This window comes from Apaloderma vittatum, unplaced genomic scaffold (assembly GCF_000703405.1).
Source record: "Apaloderma vittatum isolate BGI_N311 unplaced genomic scaffold, ASM70340v1 scaffold12745, whole genome shotgun sequence".
Taxonomy (NCBI): Eukaryota; Metazoa; Chordata; class Aves; order Trogoniformes; family Trogonidae; genus Apaloderma; species Apaloderma vittatum.
Window position 1 is genome coordinate 1 of NW_009718894.1, and position 17,716 is coordinate 17,716.

Here is a 17,716-nt window from a genome sequence, read left to right on the forward strand (position 1 = left end):
CCCAGCCTGTCCGGGTCCCTCTGCAGCGCCTTCCTACCTTCCGGCAGATCGAAATTCCCCCGCCAACTTGGTTGTCATCTGCAAATTTACTAAGCGTAGACTCAATCCCATCTAGGTCGTCAATAAAGATGTTGAACAAGATTGGGCCCGGTACTGATCCTCGGGGGACACCACTGGTCACCGGAAACCTACTGAATGCAGCACCATTCACCACCACTCTCTGGGCCTGGTCATCCAGCCAGTTTTTAAAACTCAGCAAAGAGTGCACCTGACCACCTTTATCAATGATATTTACAAGGAGACTGAGAGCAACCTCAGTAAGTTTGCAGACAACACCAAGTTAGGTGAGAGTGTTGATCTTCTTGCAGGTGGAAAGGCTCTACAGAGAGACCTGGACAGGCTGGATCAGTTGTATGAGGTTCAGCAAGGCCAGCTGCCGGGTCCTGCACTTTAGTAACAGCAGCCCCATGCAGTGCTACAGGGCTGGAGAGCTGCTCGGCAGAAAGAGACTTGAGGGTGTTGGTTGACACCAGCTGAACATGAGCCAGCAGTGTGCCCAGGTGGCCAAGAAGGCCAGTGGCATCCTGGCCTGCATCAGGAATAGTGTGGTCAGCAGGACTGCAGAAATGATTGTCACACTGTACTCAGCACTGGTGAAGCCACACCTTGTGTCTCGTGTTCAGTTTTGGGCGCCGCAGGTGCTGGAAAGAGTCCAGAGAAGGGCAACAAAGCTGGTGAAGAGTCTTGAGAATGAGTTGTATGAGAAACAGCTGATGGACTTAGGGTTGTTTAGCCTGAAGAAAAAGAGACTGAAGGAAGACCTCACTGCTTACTACTACTAGGTTGTAGTGAGGTGGGGGTTGGTCTCTTCCCACAAGTTACAACCAATAAGACAAGAGAAAATGGCCTCAAGTCACACCAGGGGATGTTTAGGCTAGACATTAAGAAAAAATTCTACATTGTAACAATCAGGGAGGTTGGATTAAATGATCTCTAAGGTTGCTTCCAGCCTAGGCAATTCTGTGATTCTGTGAAGCTGTCTGGTAATGCTAATTATCAAAGACTGGAACAGGCTGCCCAGGGAAGTGGTTGAATCACTATCCTTGGATGTCTTTAAAAGCCACCTAGATATGGTGCTCAAGGACATGGTTTAGACATAGACCTGGTAGAGCTAGATAACAGTTGGACCTGAGGATCTTAAAGGTCTTTTTCCAGCCAGAATGATTCTATAATTTATGATTCTATTTTTTAAGAATCCAGAAAAAAGTAACCCAAGAAAACTAAATGCAGCTTAGGAACTGCTCCAGGTTGAGAATAGTTATACAGGGAAACACCACATGGGCTTGCCCAGATCTTACTTCTTCCTAGTGCAAAGAGAAAAATGGGCTAGACAACCTTATTCTGCTGTTCAAACTAGCAAAGAAAAACCGTGCAGGTTAATGACATTTGGAGCTATCCATCGGTTTCCCTGCAGCCAGTAAAAATGCAGGTTGGATGTTAAAGATGCCCTCAGTCCTTCCCCAGAAAAATGGTGATCCTGCAAACTGTTGACCTTGAGAATGGGAACACTTGTGTGATACCTGCTGCTCCATAGCTGTGAAGGACACTAGTAAAGTTCGATGTGTAGTGAAAGTTATAAATATAAATATCCTTTCAAATTTCCAGCATGGGGGCAAAAGATGAGCCTTCTTAAATTAAACAATAAATATTGTACTTATTGTAAACAATAAATATTGTACTCTCCTTCAGAGCTATGTATTTTTGAAATGCCTGGTAAAAGTATACTTGCAACAGACCTGCCACAATGCTGTATTCTAACAAAATAGAGCTATGAGCATCGCAAGGGCAATGCAAAAGGGCTGCCTAACCCCAAGTGCCTCACAAAGCGGGCTAAATCCTGCCCAAGCGGCCAGCTCACATCCTCCTGCCTGTCACGATCAGTGCTGCCCTCTGGTCAGAAAGCAGCAGGGACTCTGTGGGTCTGTAACAAGTGAGGTATGTAAGAGTAGAGCTACCCTTTACAGCAAGGTCTTTGGGAATTCAGGGATCGTCAGGATTACATCTAAGCATGGATGCTGTGCCCTACAGCTAGGAAAACAACTTAAAACAATGTAAATAGTAGGTCACTGCACAGTAAGCAACATACTCATTCCATCAAAAAGAAATTAGAGTTTTTATATTTGAGTAACAGAAATGAACTGATGCATGCAGAGGAACTGAAGTTAAATTAGGGGGAAATAATACGTTGCTTAAAACAAAATTTATTTATTTCTCAGACTTCTAGTAAAATCTGAACTGTGCTTTCTTTATCCTCTAACATTTTCAAAACCAGGACATTTTCTTAAATGACAAAATTTAAAGTAAAATATTGGAACAACATTGGAATGATAAATACACATTTACAAGTAAAAATATATTTAGTCTGAAAGCAATGCACCTGACTACAAATAAGTGGAGGTGTTGCTGAAGATAAAATGGTAAAACACACCTAGGCATATTAAAATAATTCATTCCAATACCTTGCATTTTGTGAAACATTTCTTCTCTTACCACTATAAAATGATCAAGGACATCTTGAATACAACTATTTAGTGATTTAGTATTTTTCTCTACATACCTGCATCCCCTATAGAACCAATCACAGCAGAATGGTTTTTGCCTCAGAAATTATGGACTACGTTGAACTGACTAGAATAATGCTTTCAGATATTTTTTTTCCTGCAGGTCAGGTGCAAATGTGCATATACACTTATTTTAATGATATATTTAATTAGTTTCATATGCAGCCATGTAAAAATCACTGCATGTTTGACTAGACTGCTACAAAGTTTACTGCAGTTTGAACTGCGGTTTATGCTTCATATCCAGCTTTGACATACGCCCTAAGAACAAAAGCACTTACAAGCTCACATGACTTCTATTCAAAGTTTTTAAAAAGTAGCATTTCTTCCATTTTCAAAGTGTTCTTACCTCTTCCTTTGTCTTTTTTGATATGACTCTTAGCCAGTCTCCAATCATGCTGAGGACAGCTGCAAAGTAAGCAAGTCCAACGAGGATCCAGAACCAAACCACTGGCTTATAAAAATCTAGATAGTCAATATCTGATCCCCCTGAAAAACAATGTGGTTAAAATTAAAGCAGACTTAATAGTTGTAGGTACAAAACTGTTTTTAAATTAATCTTTTTCCTAAAAGAAAAAAAAACTACCACAGTTTTATTTCTTACTACTTCTCTTTTCTTACGCGTGTGCAAATTCATAGCAAAACATTTTGCTGAATTTGACTAAATGACGATCTAAAGTCATCCACTCTCAAAAACACAGTTTGAAGTGTGCAAGTTTTAGCCAATGATTGCTAATCATTCAAAATAATTTAAAAATGAAGACAAAATGATTCAATTTCCGATATATCATTAATTAAGGTAGAGGTCATTGATGACAGTTTGAATGAAAGCACTTCCCAACTGCTTCAGGTAACAATGCTGTACCAAGTTTCAAGTATTGCTCTAGAATACACAGTGTGTTCCTATCCTGAGAAAATTGATTTTGCACAGACTTTGAAACACATCTCAATACTTACCTGAATCCTTAGTAAAGATAAATATTGTCCTCTGCTTAACCCTAGTAAAGAACAGCACCTGCAATAACAAGTGTCCCTGTTGGGCAGGGAAACATTATTGCCTCCATTCACAGAGAAAACCAGGTGCAGGGACTTGAGCAGAATCGATGATACTCCAAAAAACAGTGGATAAAACAGATGTCCACTGAATGCAGCTTTTTGAATGCTACCACTGTAAGTAGCAGCCCCTTCCTTCCAGTGTTCAAGTAAAAAAGGATAAATTTCAGAGACGTCTGTAATGGAACTTTCAGGTACAATACAGCTATGGAAATCAGATGCCTTATGTCCACACAGAAGAAGTTATGTTTATCCAGAGCTCTTGACAACATAAGTCACATCTTGCATCCTGCAGTAACATAAAACAGAAGCCCTAAACTTGCAATTCTGCTGTGCTACGACAAATAAAATCAGGCTCTTAGTCTGGGTTGCTGCACATAGAAGTTTGATGTGCGTGTCTGCCCACAAGTGAAGAGAGTACAGCAAAACCTTTTCTGTCACGTTAAAGTAGTCTGTATGGTTCCATTATCTGTTGCTTTATGAATCCGCATCCTGTACTGTAACAGTCAAAGCAAAATTGGCCCCAAAATATCAAGCTCCTTGTTCCAGTAACAAGATTAACTCTCATGAAGAGTAATGTTTTTTCCTAGCTGTTATTATCTCATCATCACTGAGTACATGCAAATAGCAAAGAACTGTACTAATGGTTATCTTTGTGTGGAAGCCCTCATAGACAGAAATTTTCTTATTCTCATGGTAATAAGCCTTTCCATCAATAAAATCTGCTGTAGTGGTTTACTCAACCATCCAAAAGATGAATCCACGTCACAAAACATGGGTTTACCTTGACACTTGCAAAATTACAAGTAAGGTAGAAGACAGGGCTCTTGCTGGAAGAGAATACAGCCAAACACCAAAGGGATGAGTAACACAGCCAAAAGCAGAAATGAAGCAATTTGTTAACATCATCCAGATCATGTCAAGCCAGTAAAACATGATTTTAGGGATGATTTGCCAGAAATCTGTTGTCATTCAGAAACAGTTGATCACCACCAGACCTTTGTACTATCAGGAGCTACTAATGAACCACGCTCGGTGGTTCACCTTCTCCAGCTGTTTGTACAGCGCACAAGACAGTATCATAGAAAATATCTAATCAGTTGGGTTCTATTTTTTGGTGTATTAACTTTATAAACTGAAACTGAAATCTAACTCTGCCAGTCTGCGGGGAGCATTGTCTTCACAGTTGATACCTAATGTGTTTACAGCAAGGTTAATTACCAAGACAGGAGATATTCATATTCAATCAAGAGCTTTCTTTACTGTCTGGCCAGGAGATGGCTCCATCTAGCCATACCCAAAGGAGTTCAGCTTTCCTAAAGTTAGAAAGGGGCAGTCAACAAGCTTCTAGGAAAAGACTTCACAGCTAAAATAGCTGTTGAGTTTCTGAATTTCAAGGTCTCCTTGGTTGAGGTCTCAATTTAATGGAATACCAGGGAGAGGTATCTGAGGACAAACATCCTTAAGTATAACTACTGTCTCCTGTGATGCTTAAACATCATGGAGTGCTATAATGCAGTTACCTGGGAATGTCATTAAACAAGATTTCACTAGTAGGAAAACATGATCAAAAGTCAACTGTACTGAATTTAAAGTAAATTAAATTCATTAGCTACCAATTTACAATTCACATAAATGGGTAGGAATGTATTTGGGTATGAGTATGTATACATAAATATATTTGTACTGAAGTATATGAGATAATTGATTTTACTCGTGACATTGTAAAAAGCATATCAACATTTGCATGGATTTTTCATTGCATAATCTTTTACTTAATAATGTTATCATCTTTCTTCTGCAAAGCAGATTATTTTATGTAGCCCTCTAGGAAGCAAAATGCTGAGAAGGGAGAAGCTGAATTTTGTTGGTCGTTTGGCAAAACCAATTTTGTGGGCCAAGGGATAAATCATTTTTCCAGCTTCCTTTGACCTCTACCTGAAATAGATTATATTCACAATAAAAAAGAAATGTATTTCCCAACTGGAGTGTGCTTACTCTTTAACTAGAGGTCTCACTGCCATAATCTTTTACCAAAAGCAGCCAGAGTATATTTCCAAAAGGTTTTATGGTAAAGATTGGATCAAAAGTCCCTTGAAATCGATGAGAAATCAAATCGTTTTTCCATCCATCTTCATCACAGGCTATTGAATTGCTGCTGCCATCACAACTGCCAAACAACTTTTTAGTTATTTGGTATTTTCAACACTCTGGAAGGCAACGGCTGTTTTATGGCCCAAACACATATTCCTTACTGAGGTGAAAAGCTCTGTGTTTTAGTGAAGAACAGCATTAGAGAAGATTTCAGGGGTGCATTAGGGCAGTCCATTATTTATTTATGTACATAAAGCAAGTAAATTTTAAGTAAATAACTTTATTGCTGCCACTCTTTTCCCTATTCTTTTTACAGCTAACTGACTCCAAATATAAACATGCAATTATTTCTGTAAAGTTGTCTGATTTTGTTTGCATTTTTGCTTCAAAAGCAGAATCAGAGACTAAAAAGGGCTATTGGCCTTGAGTATTTTAATTCCATACCAGCAAAAATTTCTGGGTTATTCAAAAGTCGGCCCCTTCGAACCAGAAAATGTCTTAATTATTTTTTATCAGCAGTACAAATTATTCTGAGTACAGCAGTGTGATTAAATCCAAGCATGGTTTTAACTGCGGAATAACGAGCAGCTGTCCATCACCCTCATTCTATGAAACCTGGCTATCAGGCTTAATGCAGAAACAGCATTTGTCCCAGTCCAAAGAAATTTGGAGGTTCAGCCCTGCAGCTTGAAAGGAATTACCTCTGAGGATTGCAAAAAGGGACAGAGAAAGGCCAGCTTCATGCGGAGATGTGGAATGGCAGCAGGCTTGGGACAGGGTAACGTTGCACTGTCTGCGAGAGAGAACGTTAAGTAGGCCACACGAGTTTCTTCATGCCACTCGGTAGAAAATTGAGAGCTACTGCGGAAAACAAAGCATAGCTACAAACCTACAAACTCCTTACACGCTGTCCTATACAGAAATGGAGTGAGACACGGCACGCCGACTTTAAGCTTAAAGTAGGCTGCACGATTCACACCAGACGGCCCCTATTACAGACGTGAAGTCCTGAGGTGGCAAAGAGCACTTCCAAATGCCAAAAAAAGACACAAAGCCTGCGGGAGGGCGCACAGCTCTTGCGGGATGCTCAACATGTGCCTCTTGCTCAGCATAACAGTGGCTTCTTTCCGTAGATGTCTTTCCGCTGGGTAAGTAATATCACATAGCAGGTCGACTGGGCTGCTGTGACCACCAGGTGAAGTGTTCCAGTTTGGTGACATTAAATGAGACTAAAATATCTCAGTACTCGACAAAGTGGGTCTCAGGCCAAGCAGTACAGTGCAGACCCAGATATCTATATTACAGAGGCAACACACCAACTTCCATTACAGACCAAAACAGTAAAGAAGCAATAAGCTAAAAAACAGAGCTCAAACAAGGAACAACAAAAAAAGAACAAAACAACAACAAGAACCCAAACCAAAAGAGTTCAAATACATTTTTAAAGTGAGACTTGTAAAATCCTGTCATCTGTTGAATTGAACTGATTGTAGTCTAACTTTATACCATCATCGTGGCCTGCTGGAAAACAGACTATTGATGGGCTATTTGTATTTCTGACCTCTACTTAATTCAGTCAAGTTTTGGACATCTAATTTGGATTTGAAACCTGTTAGATAATATTTGATATATTTGAAATATTTGACTATACCTCCCAATCTGCACTGCAGTTAAAGAGTTTGTCTGTGCATATGAATAATATATTATCACGTTATAAATATACATATATATGTACTTCAGTGCTGACTTTAGTACCTGATACTATCTTTCATCACACTAAAAAATGACACATTTGACATGAAGAGATCTCTCTCTCATGTTTCCAAGAATATTCATAATATTGGCTGGATTTTCTTCTGTCATATTAAAGTCAATATGTTTCTCTTGAAAACAAGAAAACGGATGTTTGACTATGTCCTTATATAAGACAGCGCAGGCTGTAGTACAATTTCTTGCTTCCTTTTTTTGTGAAAAGCTGCGAAAATAAACTTTAATTACAAAGAAATTACTTTTTTCCCTATGAAAATAAAATAAAAATTCAGCCCCTCCAAAAGTTAGAAAAACCAAACCATTTCATAAGGCAGAGAAATGTTAAGTTTGGGAGTTGGAATACTGTTCGTATATTTTCTTGAACATGCACTACAAGGGCTCTTCATCTCTTGCCTCTTTGCATGCACCTTGAGTGATCAGTCCTTTTATGTTTCCCTTTAGGCTTCTCTCGCTTGTAGAAAGTGCAGCTAAAATTTCCATAAGCTCCAAATAACAACCTAGATTCTGAGTACAAAAGGACATGTTTTGATATCCTAGTTCCTGGGAACGGAGTACTTGGTCTCCAGTACAAATCAGAAGAAACCTGTAGAAAAATTCTGGAGAATTCCACAAGAATTTCTAATATGACAACCTGCACTACAACCGTTAACACTATTACATTCCTGAATCCAAAGTCCTTCTGCTGGCTCCCTTCCAGCTATTCAGACACACGCTTTCCTTACAGTTCTTCAGGGCTTCTCTCCAGCTTTTAGCTGCAGTGGTGTCAAAAAGCAGCAAGTTCCATGTTAGAGAAAAATAACTAGAAGTATTATAAGAAAATCTTCTTGTAACCCATGACATGTTATCACAACCATGACATTTTATGCAGAGCTTGCAAAAATGTTTTGTCCTCTGGGATGACAGTTACCAGGAAAAAAGTTACCAGAATATTTAGCAGCTTTCAAATATTTAGGAATTTTTGATTTTTAAGGGAACTCCTAGAGCCAAACCTCCTACATAATCATGAAATATCCCATGGATGTCCAATATGCTAAAAGAATAGTCAATTTCATTTTTATTGCTAAAAAAGTTCACTCCACTATAATTGCAAATTGGAGTCTCACTGCTCACAGCTCTGGTTTAGATTTGTCTATAATTCTGAGTGGAAGAAAGTAATTTTCACTCTAAGTATTATTTAAGAAGCATGCCTTTCTGGCCAGGAAAAATTCAGAAAAATTAATGCCATTGTGAGGCTTTTTCTGAACGCATTGCCATCTAGGCACTAAGTAGATTGAAGCATCATTCTGACTGCGGTAATGCCTCACCGTGACAAACTAGAGCCAAGAACATCATGCTCCAGCCCCAATTTCAGGTGCAATACCTATATCCTACCACTACAACCTTACACAGTATTACATGCTTTAACTCTACATGCCTGTTTTGTCTCTGTTTACGGCACTCAGCATTCCTAAACTTCAAGGAGTGAGTGTTCTAGGTGAAGCCTACCGCAAAAATATCAATGACTTTTAGTATCTGCATGGCAGTTATTGACTTCCCAAAAAAGAAAACAAGCAAACCAAAAATAATCATAAAGACAATTTACTGATCTGTTAGTTTGCAAAATATTTTGCATATTTCCTTAAAACTAATATGGAAGCATAGCCCTTAAGACAATTTTTATCATCTCTACTGCAAACTTGCAAGGTCAGTTTTCTTCAAATAGCTTAGTATTTATACACACAGATGACTTTAAGCTTTCACAATGCAAAGCACAGCCAATGAATATCTTATATTTTTCAGAATTTGTATTTAACTAGACAATTACATACTGGAATGACAAGAAAACAAATGGAGTTTTTTAGAAAATCCTTCAAGGCATCTGCCATAAACTGAGTACGTTGGTCCGCAGAAAGATGATAATATTGTCAACTTCATCCATGATAAAATACAGTCCCATGGCAATGTTAACTTCCCACTTATGATGGAAATAGTGATCTAACCATGCTCTCTTGAGCATCACCTTTGCAAGTACAAATCCAGTTCTCACATGTTGAAACATTAAATTGATAACATAATACAGTACAAGTCTTGTGCATGTTACTCTAAAAGAAAATAGAAAATATTCATGACATTCTGATATCATGCATTTACAGTGCAACTTTGAAATAAAAATATATATATATAAAGTGAACCATAAAAAGCTATAAGCTATAGAACTATGTAATTCAAGGACATTCTGTAGAAAGAGAAAGTATTTCCCAGTAAAATTTAAACCCAGACATTACATAGGGACAAATTATTATATCAATTGGTCTACAAATAGAAAAGTCTGTGGAAATTTATAATGAGAGTAATGATGAATGTACTCAGTGTTCTAGTTAGAGCCAAGTGGGCCATTTCAAATAATGATTTACAGTAAATATAACCAGGCCTTTATACACCATTATTTTTATTCCCTGACATACATGTACCCCTCAGGAACAAAATTCTAAACACCCAGACTCTTGCCTTGGAAATAGCATGAATTTTTTATTCAGTGCTAGCTAGAAGCTGACCAGAATCACAAATTCCTGAGGACAAAGGGGAAATAAGGAAAACAATATGGGAAAGGAAAGCGAAAAGGAAGAAATCAGTGAGACACTTTCAAAAGAAATATGAACGCATCACAAAAAAAATGTTGAACTCCAAATAAATTCCATTTGCCATTTTACAGCCCAGTTCTATAATTTATAACAATCTTTGACAACTTCTCAAGTGCTCTTGGCTTTTTAAACAGCTTGCATAATTCAGTATCTTCAACACTAACTAAATTTCCCCCTGTTTTATCCAGATCATTTATGAATACACCAAACAGTTCACACAATTCAGAGCCTTCCGTGGGGCTTCACCAACCTGAAAAACTTGTGCCAGTGACAAGCCCAGTCACATTCCTGCCCACTCCAAATAGGTCAGCCAGTCACTCGGAGGAGCCACCCAACCTGAGATCCTCACCCTCGTGCACCAGGATGCATGCAGCAGCCATGGGACACAGGAGGAGCCCACGCCATGTCGATATCTGCTAGAAATAACCTCCCTCCAGGACAGCAGCTCATGGAGAGCAGCCTGGCACTGCTGTCCTTCTCAGCTACTTCTGCCTTGCACAGAGTTCAGAGGTGGAAGGACGTGTCTCATGAAAGAGAGAGATGATGATGATGCATCAGGAGAGGCATGAGGTCAGGCTGAAGAAAGCAAGTCTTGGACTCAGAGCACAAAGCTAACTGAATTTCTAATCCTCACCTCAACACATCACTGACTCGGATCAGCATGCTTTCTCAACATAGGCAACAAGAGAAGTGGTCTAACACCTCTAATACCTTTCCAAGAAAAAACTTGATACAGAAAACTAGTCTGAAGCTTCTTTAGCTCAGTTTATCAAAGCTATGTGCAACCAACCCAATCCAGGTTAACAGAACCATAAAATTTGGACACGTTATCTATGGGTTGCGCTAAACCTTCTTACATTACAAAACACGTATGGACAAATGTGTACATAACACACAAAAGATAGAAAGCATAGAAGCAGCAACAGAGATATCTCAATGATAGTGCTCTGGAACACCACATTGAAAGTAAGAGATGCACACAAAACTATGTCATGTAACTTCACAGGGTGAAACATTTTAAGCAGCTCCAGCTGAAAAACAGAACATGCAGCAGACTAAAATACTGTACTAGTTCTTGTACTTCGTTCAATCTCTAAGTAAAAAAAAAAAAATCTACCTAAAAATCAAGTAAAGCATATTTTAACAGTCCAGGAGAAGTTAAATGAAGTCTATAAAGACAGGCACCATGCATTCCACCATCTCACCTCCTGTCTCTAGCCTGTCACATCACCCAAGATGAGGGCAGAACCCTTCACGTGCACTGACACAAGAATGACAAAGGGCAAAACTGGGGAGAGGAACCACAGCAGATGTGCCTATCCCAAAATAACACAAAAAAGGCAGAATATTATCACCATGCAAAATATTGTAAGATAAAAGAGTTATGAGAAAATCTTACCTGCAACATAGTCACCAAATCCTATGGTAGTTAAAGTGATAACCACAAAGTAAATTGCATCTAGTGTGTTCCAGCCTTCTATGTGCTTGAATATAACTGCAGGAAGAGCAACAAACAGCACGCAGCCAAACAGTATGAATATTATTGTTGAAATTATGCGAATCTTTGTCTGACTGACATTCCATTTCTGGAAAGGGAAGGGGAAAGAGAGGAAACCCATCGTTAATAAAACTGCACCACTGTACATAAGCACCTGGTTACCTCCAGTGAGGGCTACATTGCTCAAGAGGACAGTGCATTGTAATTCTCCAAGAAACATGAAAAATCAAAGCAAGATTTTATTTCAAAAGGGTTTTCAAAGCAAACATGACTATTCTAAGAAACATTTGCCAGCAGGAAATGCAGAGCAGCACTGGGCTCTTCATTGCGGCCACGTTCTCGATCTAGGCAAGTGGCACACATAGCATTCATTGATGCAATGCACGGTCATTAGCATGATGAGCTACACATGCTAAAGTTTGGAGTGAGGGCCAGATATTTGAGTGAGTGTCAAGTAGTGCTTGCACCTGCGATGACTGTACTTTTATGCAACCACAAATAACTGAATAAAAAAGGTAAAATTTAACCATACAGTTCTCTGTAGTCAAGTAACTGGCTAAACAAGACCACAGAAAACAGCTTGAAAGAACATGAAGAGATTGCCTTTTCCAAACCCTTCCCAAGACAAAAATAACCCCACTTGAGCCACTGCAGACACATTACTGGCCAGGCAACAGGTGATCATGCTTAACTGTTCTTGTCAAGAGAAAGTTTTCTTAATGTTTAACCTGCATCTCATCTCCTTTAGTCTATTACTATTTATGGTCTTATCCAAGGCAAACAAAGGAGAGTCCACAGAACATTTCTACAAAATTGCTGAGTTTGGGGTTTTTTTACAAAATGAGCTGTTTCCTAACATGTAATTGCATATTTTATTATACCTTCATACAGTACTTTGATTTTTTCCTTCTTGAATTGAATCCTGTATATTCAGACTGCTTTTCAAAATTTTAAAGATCATTTTGAATTCTTTTTCTGTCCTCCAACTTTTAGTTCTCTCCCCAGCTTGGGATAATGAACCAAGTCCTTTATCTGTGGTGTAAGCTATGAATGATTTCTCTTAAAAAAAAGTACCACAGGTAGAACAGACCACTGCAAAATCCTATTTGACATGCCCTGCCAATTTGACTTTACTCTAAAGAGCTTCCATCCATCCAAAGTACATTGTTTCAACTTAAAAGAAGGAAGGAAATGCACAAATCTGTAAACATTCAAAAAAAAAAGGAGACAAAAAATGAAATCACACTGTTCACAATATGTTTTCTTGTATTTAAGTTTAGTGGTGATGGAAACCACATTTTAGCCAGAATTACCAAAGTCCATCATTTGTAGTAGTTTGGGTTATGGTAACATGAAATTCTCTGCTCTCATCCATCAGCATCTTCTTCTTTTGGAGAACTAGTAAACAGAACAAGGGAGTGTTCTGGACTGCAACATATAGATTAGTGTTACTATTCATATATTGCCAAAAGGGGAAAGATGCTGCTTTTTATGTTGGGGAATTGCTTATGAGCAACAGGCTAAGGCACACAAAAATTGGTCTCAAGTCTTTGTATCGCAGAATCATAGAATGTTAGGGGTTGGAAGGGACCTTGAAAGATCATCTAGTCCAACCTGCCTGCCAGAGCAGGATCACCTACTTGTAAGCAAAAAATAAAATTCATTTACAAAAAAACCCCAGAAAGGATAAAAATAAAATGTTCTTATTGGAATGTTCTTGCTTTTTTTTAGACAAATCTCAATGGAAATGGATGTTACTCACTAGTATCTTGCCTGGACTTGAACTGATGTTTCAAAGTCAGAATACCTGCCTTCTCTTAAAAACTTTTCAGGCTTGTATTTACGTCTTACATAAGTCTACTCAGCACAGCCCCAGTTTGCTTTGCTTCAAAAATAAAGCCATGGCAGATCCTTTCTATATAGGAAAGGTGTCCTGCATGCAAGTTCAGGGCTTGTAGGAAAAACATTCCTTCTAACACTTGCAGTGCTGATGCAAACAGCTATAAAATTGGGCTGTTTACTAAGTATACACTGGATACGACACGTTCTACATATCAAAGACAAATAGTATTATTTCATATGTGCTTTGAACATTAGGTAATACAACATTGTGTTAAAGGTTAGTAAAACACCTAAATAATTAATTTTAAGTTTCATTATGCCTCAAAAAATCTCAGTAAACACGTTTTTAATAATTGCATTCATAATAATTGCAGCCAAAGAAAATAAAAGGAATACTGAACAGCTTAGCAGAGAAGGCTGAAAATACCTTAAGCTATAGAACATCCTACAGCCTAGTGAGGAGAGGACAAAGAGGAGTCCAGTGTCAGGGGAGCACCAACAGGCTCTGCACCATTTAGGCTGTCCTGCTTCCATAAATGCCCAAAGCTTTAGTCACCTACAGACCCGTAAATCTGGAAATGTAGGTGTCTACAGACTGCAAGTATTTCATCAGGAATGATAGCATCTGATTAGAGATTGTAAGAATTGTGATTTTAGACTCAGACACCAAAAGCCTTCTGGGATTCAAATCAAAATGGCAGCAGCAATTTCCATGTTACCCCTACAGCTTCCCTCTTCCATTTCTCTAAGACATAAATTTCATACCACAATTTATATATCACAATCTATATGAAAACTTTTAAAAGGAAAGCATCACAGCAAGCTTAGGAGTATTACAAGGGCAAAGCAAAAATAAAACATCTTGGATCTTGTTTCTCTTCCCAACCATAATTACTGTAGAAAGCATTGGGCTTCATCACAGTTTTTCCTACCTTTTGCTGTGCATCTGGTTACAATGATAAGCTATACCTTGCTTTTCGGACTTCTCATTTCACTTGTTAACTTCGGAACAACAAGCAGCATGAAGAACAAAGGAGGCAGTCAGTATACTCACAACAAAGGTATCTTCTACTTTGGCAATTCCTTTTCCAAAGATTGTCCCTAGTTGATCTCCAACACCAGCCAAAAGAAAACCAAACAGAGGAATTCCCAATAAGGCATAGATGATGCAGAATATCTTTCCACCTTGTGTGCGTGGGGAGACGTTTCCAAAGCCTAAATTACAAACAACTGGAGATGTTTAAGAAAGTACATATATAATGTATACCTTCTATGAGTCTAAATTACATTACACGCTTTAAAAGTACGGCAGGAATAACATGGTTAAAAACAGGTCCTACTAGGTTAACCATATGACACAGTAAACACTGTGAAAAATCAACTGAAAGTTTAGGTCATACAATCCCCTCTGAGCTAAAATTAAACTGCTGCACAATTTACCACCTTATTTTATATTGTAGGTGTACTGTGGAGAAGAAAAAACACTCAAATAAATATATATTTTTTTTACTCAGTGATAGCTTTCCTTATCTACGGCATGTAGTTAATACCAACTGATTAAGCTATGCCTTAGCCTCTGCTGCCTGGAACTGTCTGTTACTGGACTTGTTACTAGCAGGCTGCACTACCTGTAAAAAAGATAAATTTTTTCCTTCAGACACTCTGTGAAGCAGCCTGGAAAAAACTCCACTTGGATGAGAAAAACAGGGATTTTTAGCACAAATGGGACCTCATATAGAGTCTTCGTTATTGGCTTTGGTTCTTTCAGTGTTGCAAACAAAGCATAGAGAAACAGTTTAGAGTTCACGGCTCTGTCCATGTGAAAGTAGAAATCATTTTATCTTCACTGGCTTGTGTAAGAGAGCACCTTGATACGTCTGCACGACCTCAATTGCTGCTGGTCCACTTAGAACAGAGGAACTGAAATACAGAGAGCACAGGCCCCGGTACCTCTGAAATGCCCTCAAATGCATCTCCCAGGGTTGGTATTTTAATGATTTGGCCAAGGTTGCATAGGCAGAACCCTACAGATGAGTTCCATGAGTATCAGTCCTCCATTTTAATTCAGAAGTTTTTCTCCTCCAAAGGATCCCTCAGATTTTGGGGGAACAGCAGTACTTACAACACAGCATTTCTCTTGTTGTTTCACTTTTCAGCACAACAGTGTGCACTTCAAAGGAGGCCAAAGGAAGCCAGAAGAAGAACTTGTGAGAAAAAGGCTTATTTTCAATGGAGAAAATAAACAATCTTTTTTTAAAAAAAATTACCTTTTGGGTAGAAAACCTTATAAAGCTAAATATTTTAGAAAGCAATTGAGATATTTTCTTCTTATTGTCTTAAATTTTACAGAAGAGATACTTTTCATATACACAAAAAGTCATTGAAAAAATCCAATTTTCCCATGAAGAAGCTCATAGACAAATTTTATCAGTTCTACTGAGAACTTGCAACATAGTTTTCTTTTTAAAACAGCTTAGTATTTTTGCACATGACTGTAAGCTTCTACAGTAGAAAACATATTCAATTAATATCTTAGCTATTTGTCAGAATTTTTATTTAACTATTTTGAATATATTGGTTTAACATACAGATTTTCTTAATGTAATATCTCAATTTTTGGTTCTGCTCTCATGAAGGTAAGCTATAGCAAATCTTTGCTGTCAAAACTAATTTTTACTTTCAGTACATAAGAGAGACAAAGCTGCCCCTCACTCAATTTCATTAAAACAAAATCACACTGGGAATCTATTTTACTCCTATATATTTTGCCCTAATATCAGTTTCCAGATCATAATTGTGTGAACAGTAAAGGCAGTGTTGATAGAATTGTTACATTAAAAAAAAGTTTAAAAGCTGATATTAAAATTTTCCCAAAATCATGAGTAATATAACCTGTAAAATTAAAGAAAATGGAAAAAAAATGCAGGAAATATCATCAATTAAAGGTTGTGGAGTCCTCCAGTGTTGTAACTTTTCCCAGCACTAATATAATGAAAAAAAGTCTGACTCAGGAAAGTCAAAAAGGGTCAGAGCACCTTTAGACCAACCTAGCATCCCTCCCTAATGGATTACAGTAATTCAGGAAATTTCAGCTACATTGTGTTCACTCTGTTCCTGCATGCACCAAGCAGAGAACACCCTTGAGTTTTAAAATAAAAATAGCTCATCACCAACCAAAAAGGGACAAACAGATCCAAGATACTCAGTCTTCATAAACATGCCTGTTCATGCATCAGCAGGAGTCTGAATAGTTGCCAGAGTGTAATTCCTAAGGGGTCTTGATGCAATTCAGAATCAGGGGTCTGGATGCACCAGATTTACAAAACTCATACCAGGGGATTTGGAAATCACTTTTTTTTTTTTTTGCAAGAACTGTATTCCCTTGCTCTTTAAAAGCAGTGTCTCGTAATGGTGACAAAATACCAGTGCAGTGAAGCACATGCAAGCACGCAGTTTTGCTCGGTTACCTTCATAAAGCAAACTGGCATTCTCTGTGTATCTCACAGCTATTTCAGAGACAATTGCTGCCGCTGTATACTTCTCATCTGCTGCTAACTGGTATGAAAACACACACGTTCAGCTCTATGCATTATCCTCCCCAAATCAGTCATGTCTTGCTCCAGAAAAGGACAGCAGGTCACTTTTACACTCATAAATTCTTGCTTTTCATCATGAAAAATGACAAATGCTTTTCTTTCATAAGCAAGAAAGGTCTTGTATTATTAATTATACTTTAAAAAAATCTCACACATTACTGAATAAAATAATACTCCAACAGTTGGTAGTTTATCTCTGTCCAGATGTTCACTGCACATAATATAAACCACAATACTCTCGCGATAGGACATGTGCTTTACTGAACTGATCTACCAAGGGTTTTCCATCATACATTAATCATATTTCCAAGTGTCGTGTTTTATAACAGTCTGCTGCTGTACACCACAGCCTACTTTGTGAGTTACACAAATTGTCCTTACATCCTACTTTCAGCTGCTCCAGTGAAAAGCTAATCCATCATTTATGCAACAGGACAGGAAACATATTTATATTTCATATGGTTGATGTAGATCTTGAGGGGTTTGTCTCAGAAAAGTATTTGTCCATTCTTTAACAAAATTAAAAATAATCATAAAAAAAAAAAAAAAAGAATTCTGCTGGTAGGTAAACCCTAAAATTTCAGTTCAAGCACTGTGCTTGGAGAGGAGCACATGGCCACA

The 17,716-nt window shown here is 38.1% G+C and overlaps 1 protein-coding gene across 1 annotated transcript in view; it reads right to left on the minus strand.

The window, feature by feature from the left end:
• Positions 1-37: 37 nt before the first annotated feature.
• Positions 38-17,716, minus strand: part of KCNK2 (potassium channel, subfamily K, member 2) — a gene marked incomplete at its 3' end in the record, with an annotated part of 62,059 nt that continues 44,380 nt past the window's right edge. The window contains exons 3-6 of the mRNA XM_009870434.1: positions 14,554-14,714; positions 11,559-11,745; positions 2,971-3,110; positions 38-111 (exon numbers count right to left, since the gene is read on the minus strand). Coding sequence (XP_009868736.1) covers positions 38-111; positions 2,971-3,110; positions 11,559-11,745; positions 14,554-14,714 — 562 coding nt within the window. The remainder of the gene's footprint in view (positions 112-2,970; positions 3,111-11,558; positions 11,746-14,553; positions 14,715-17,716) is intronic.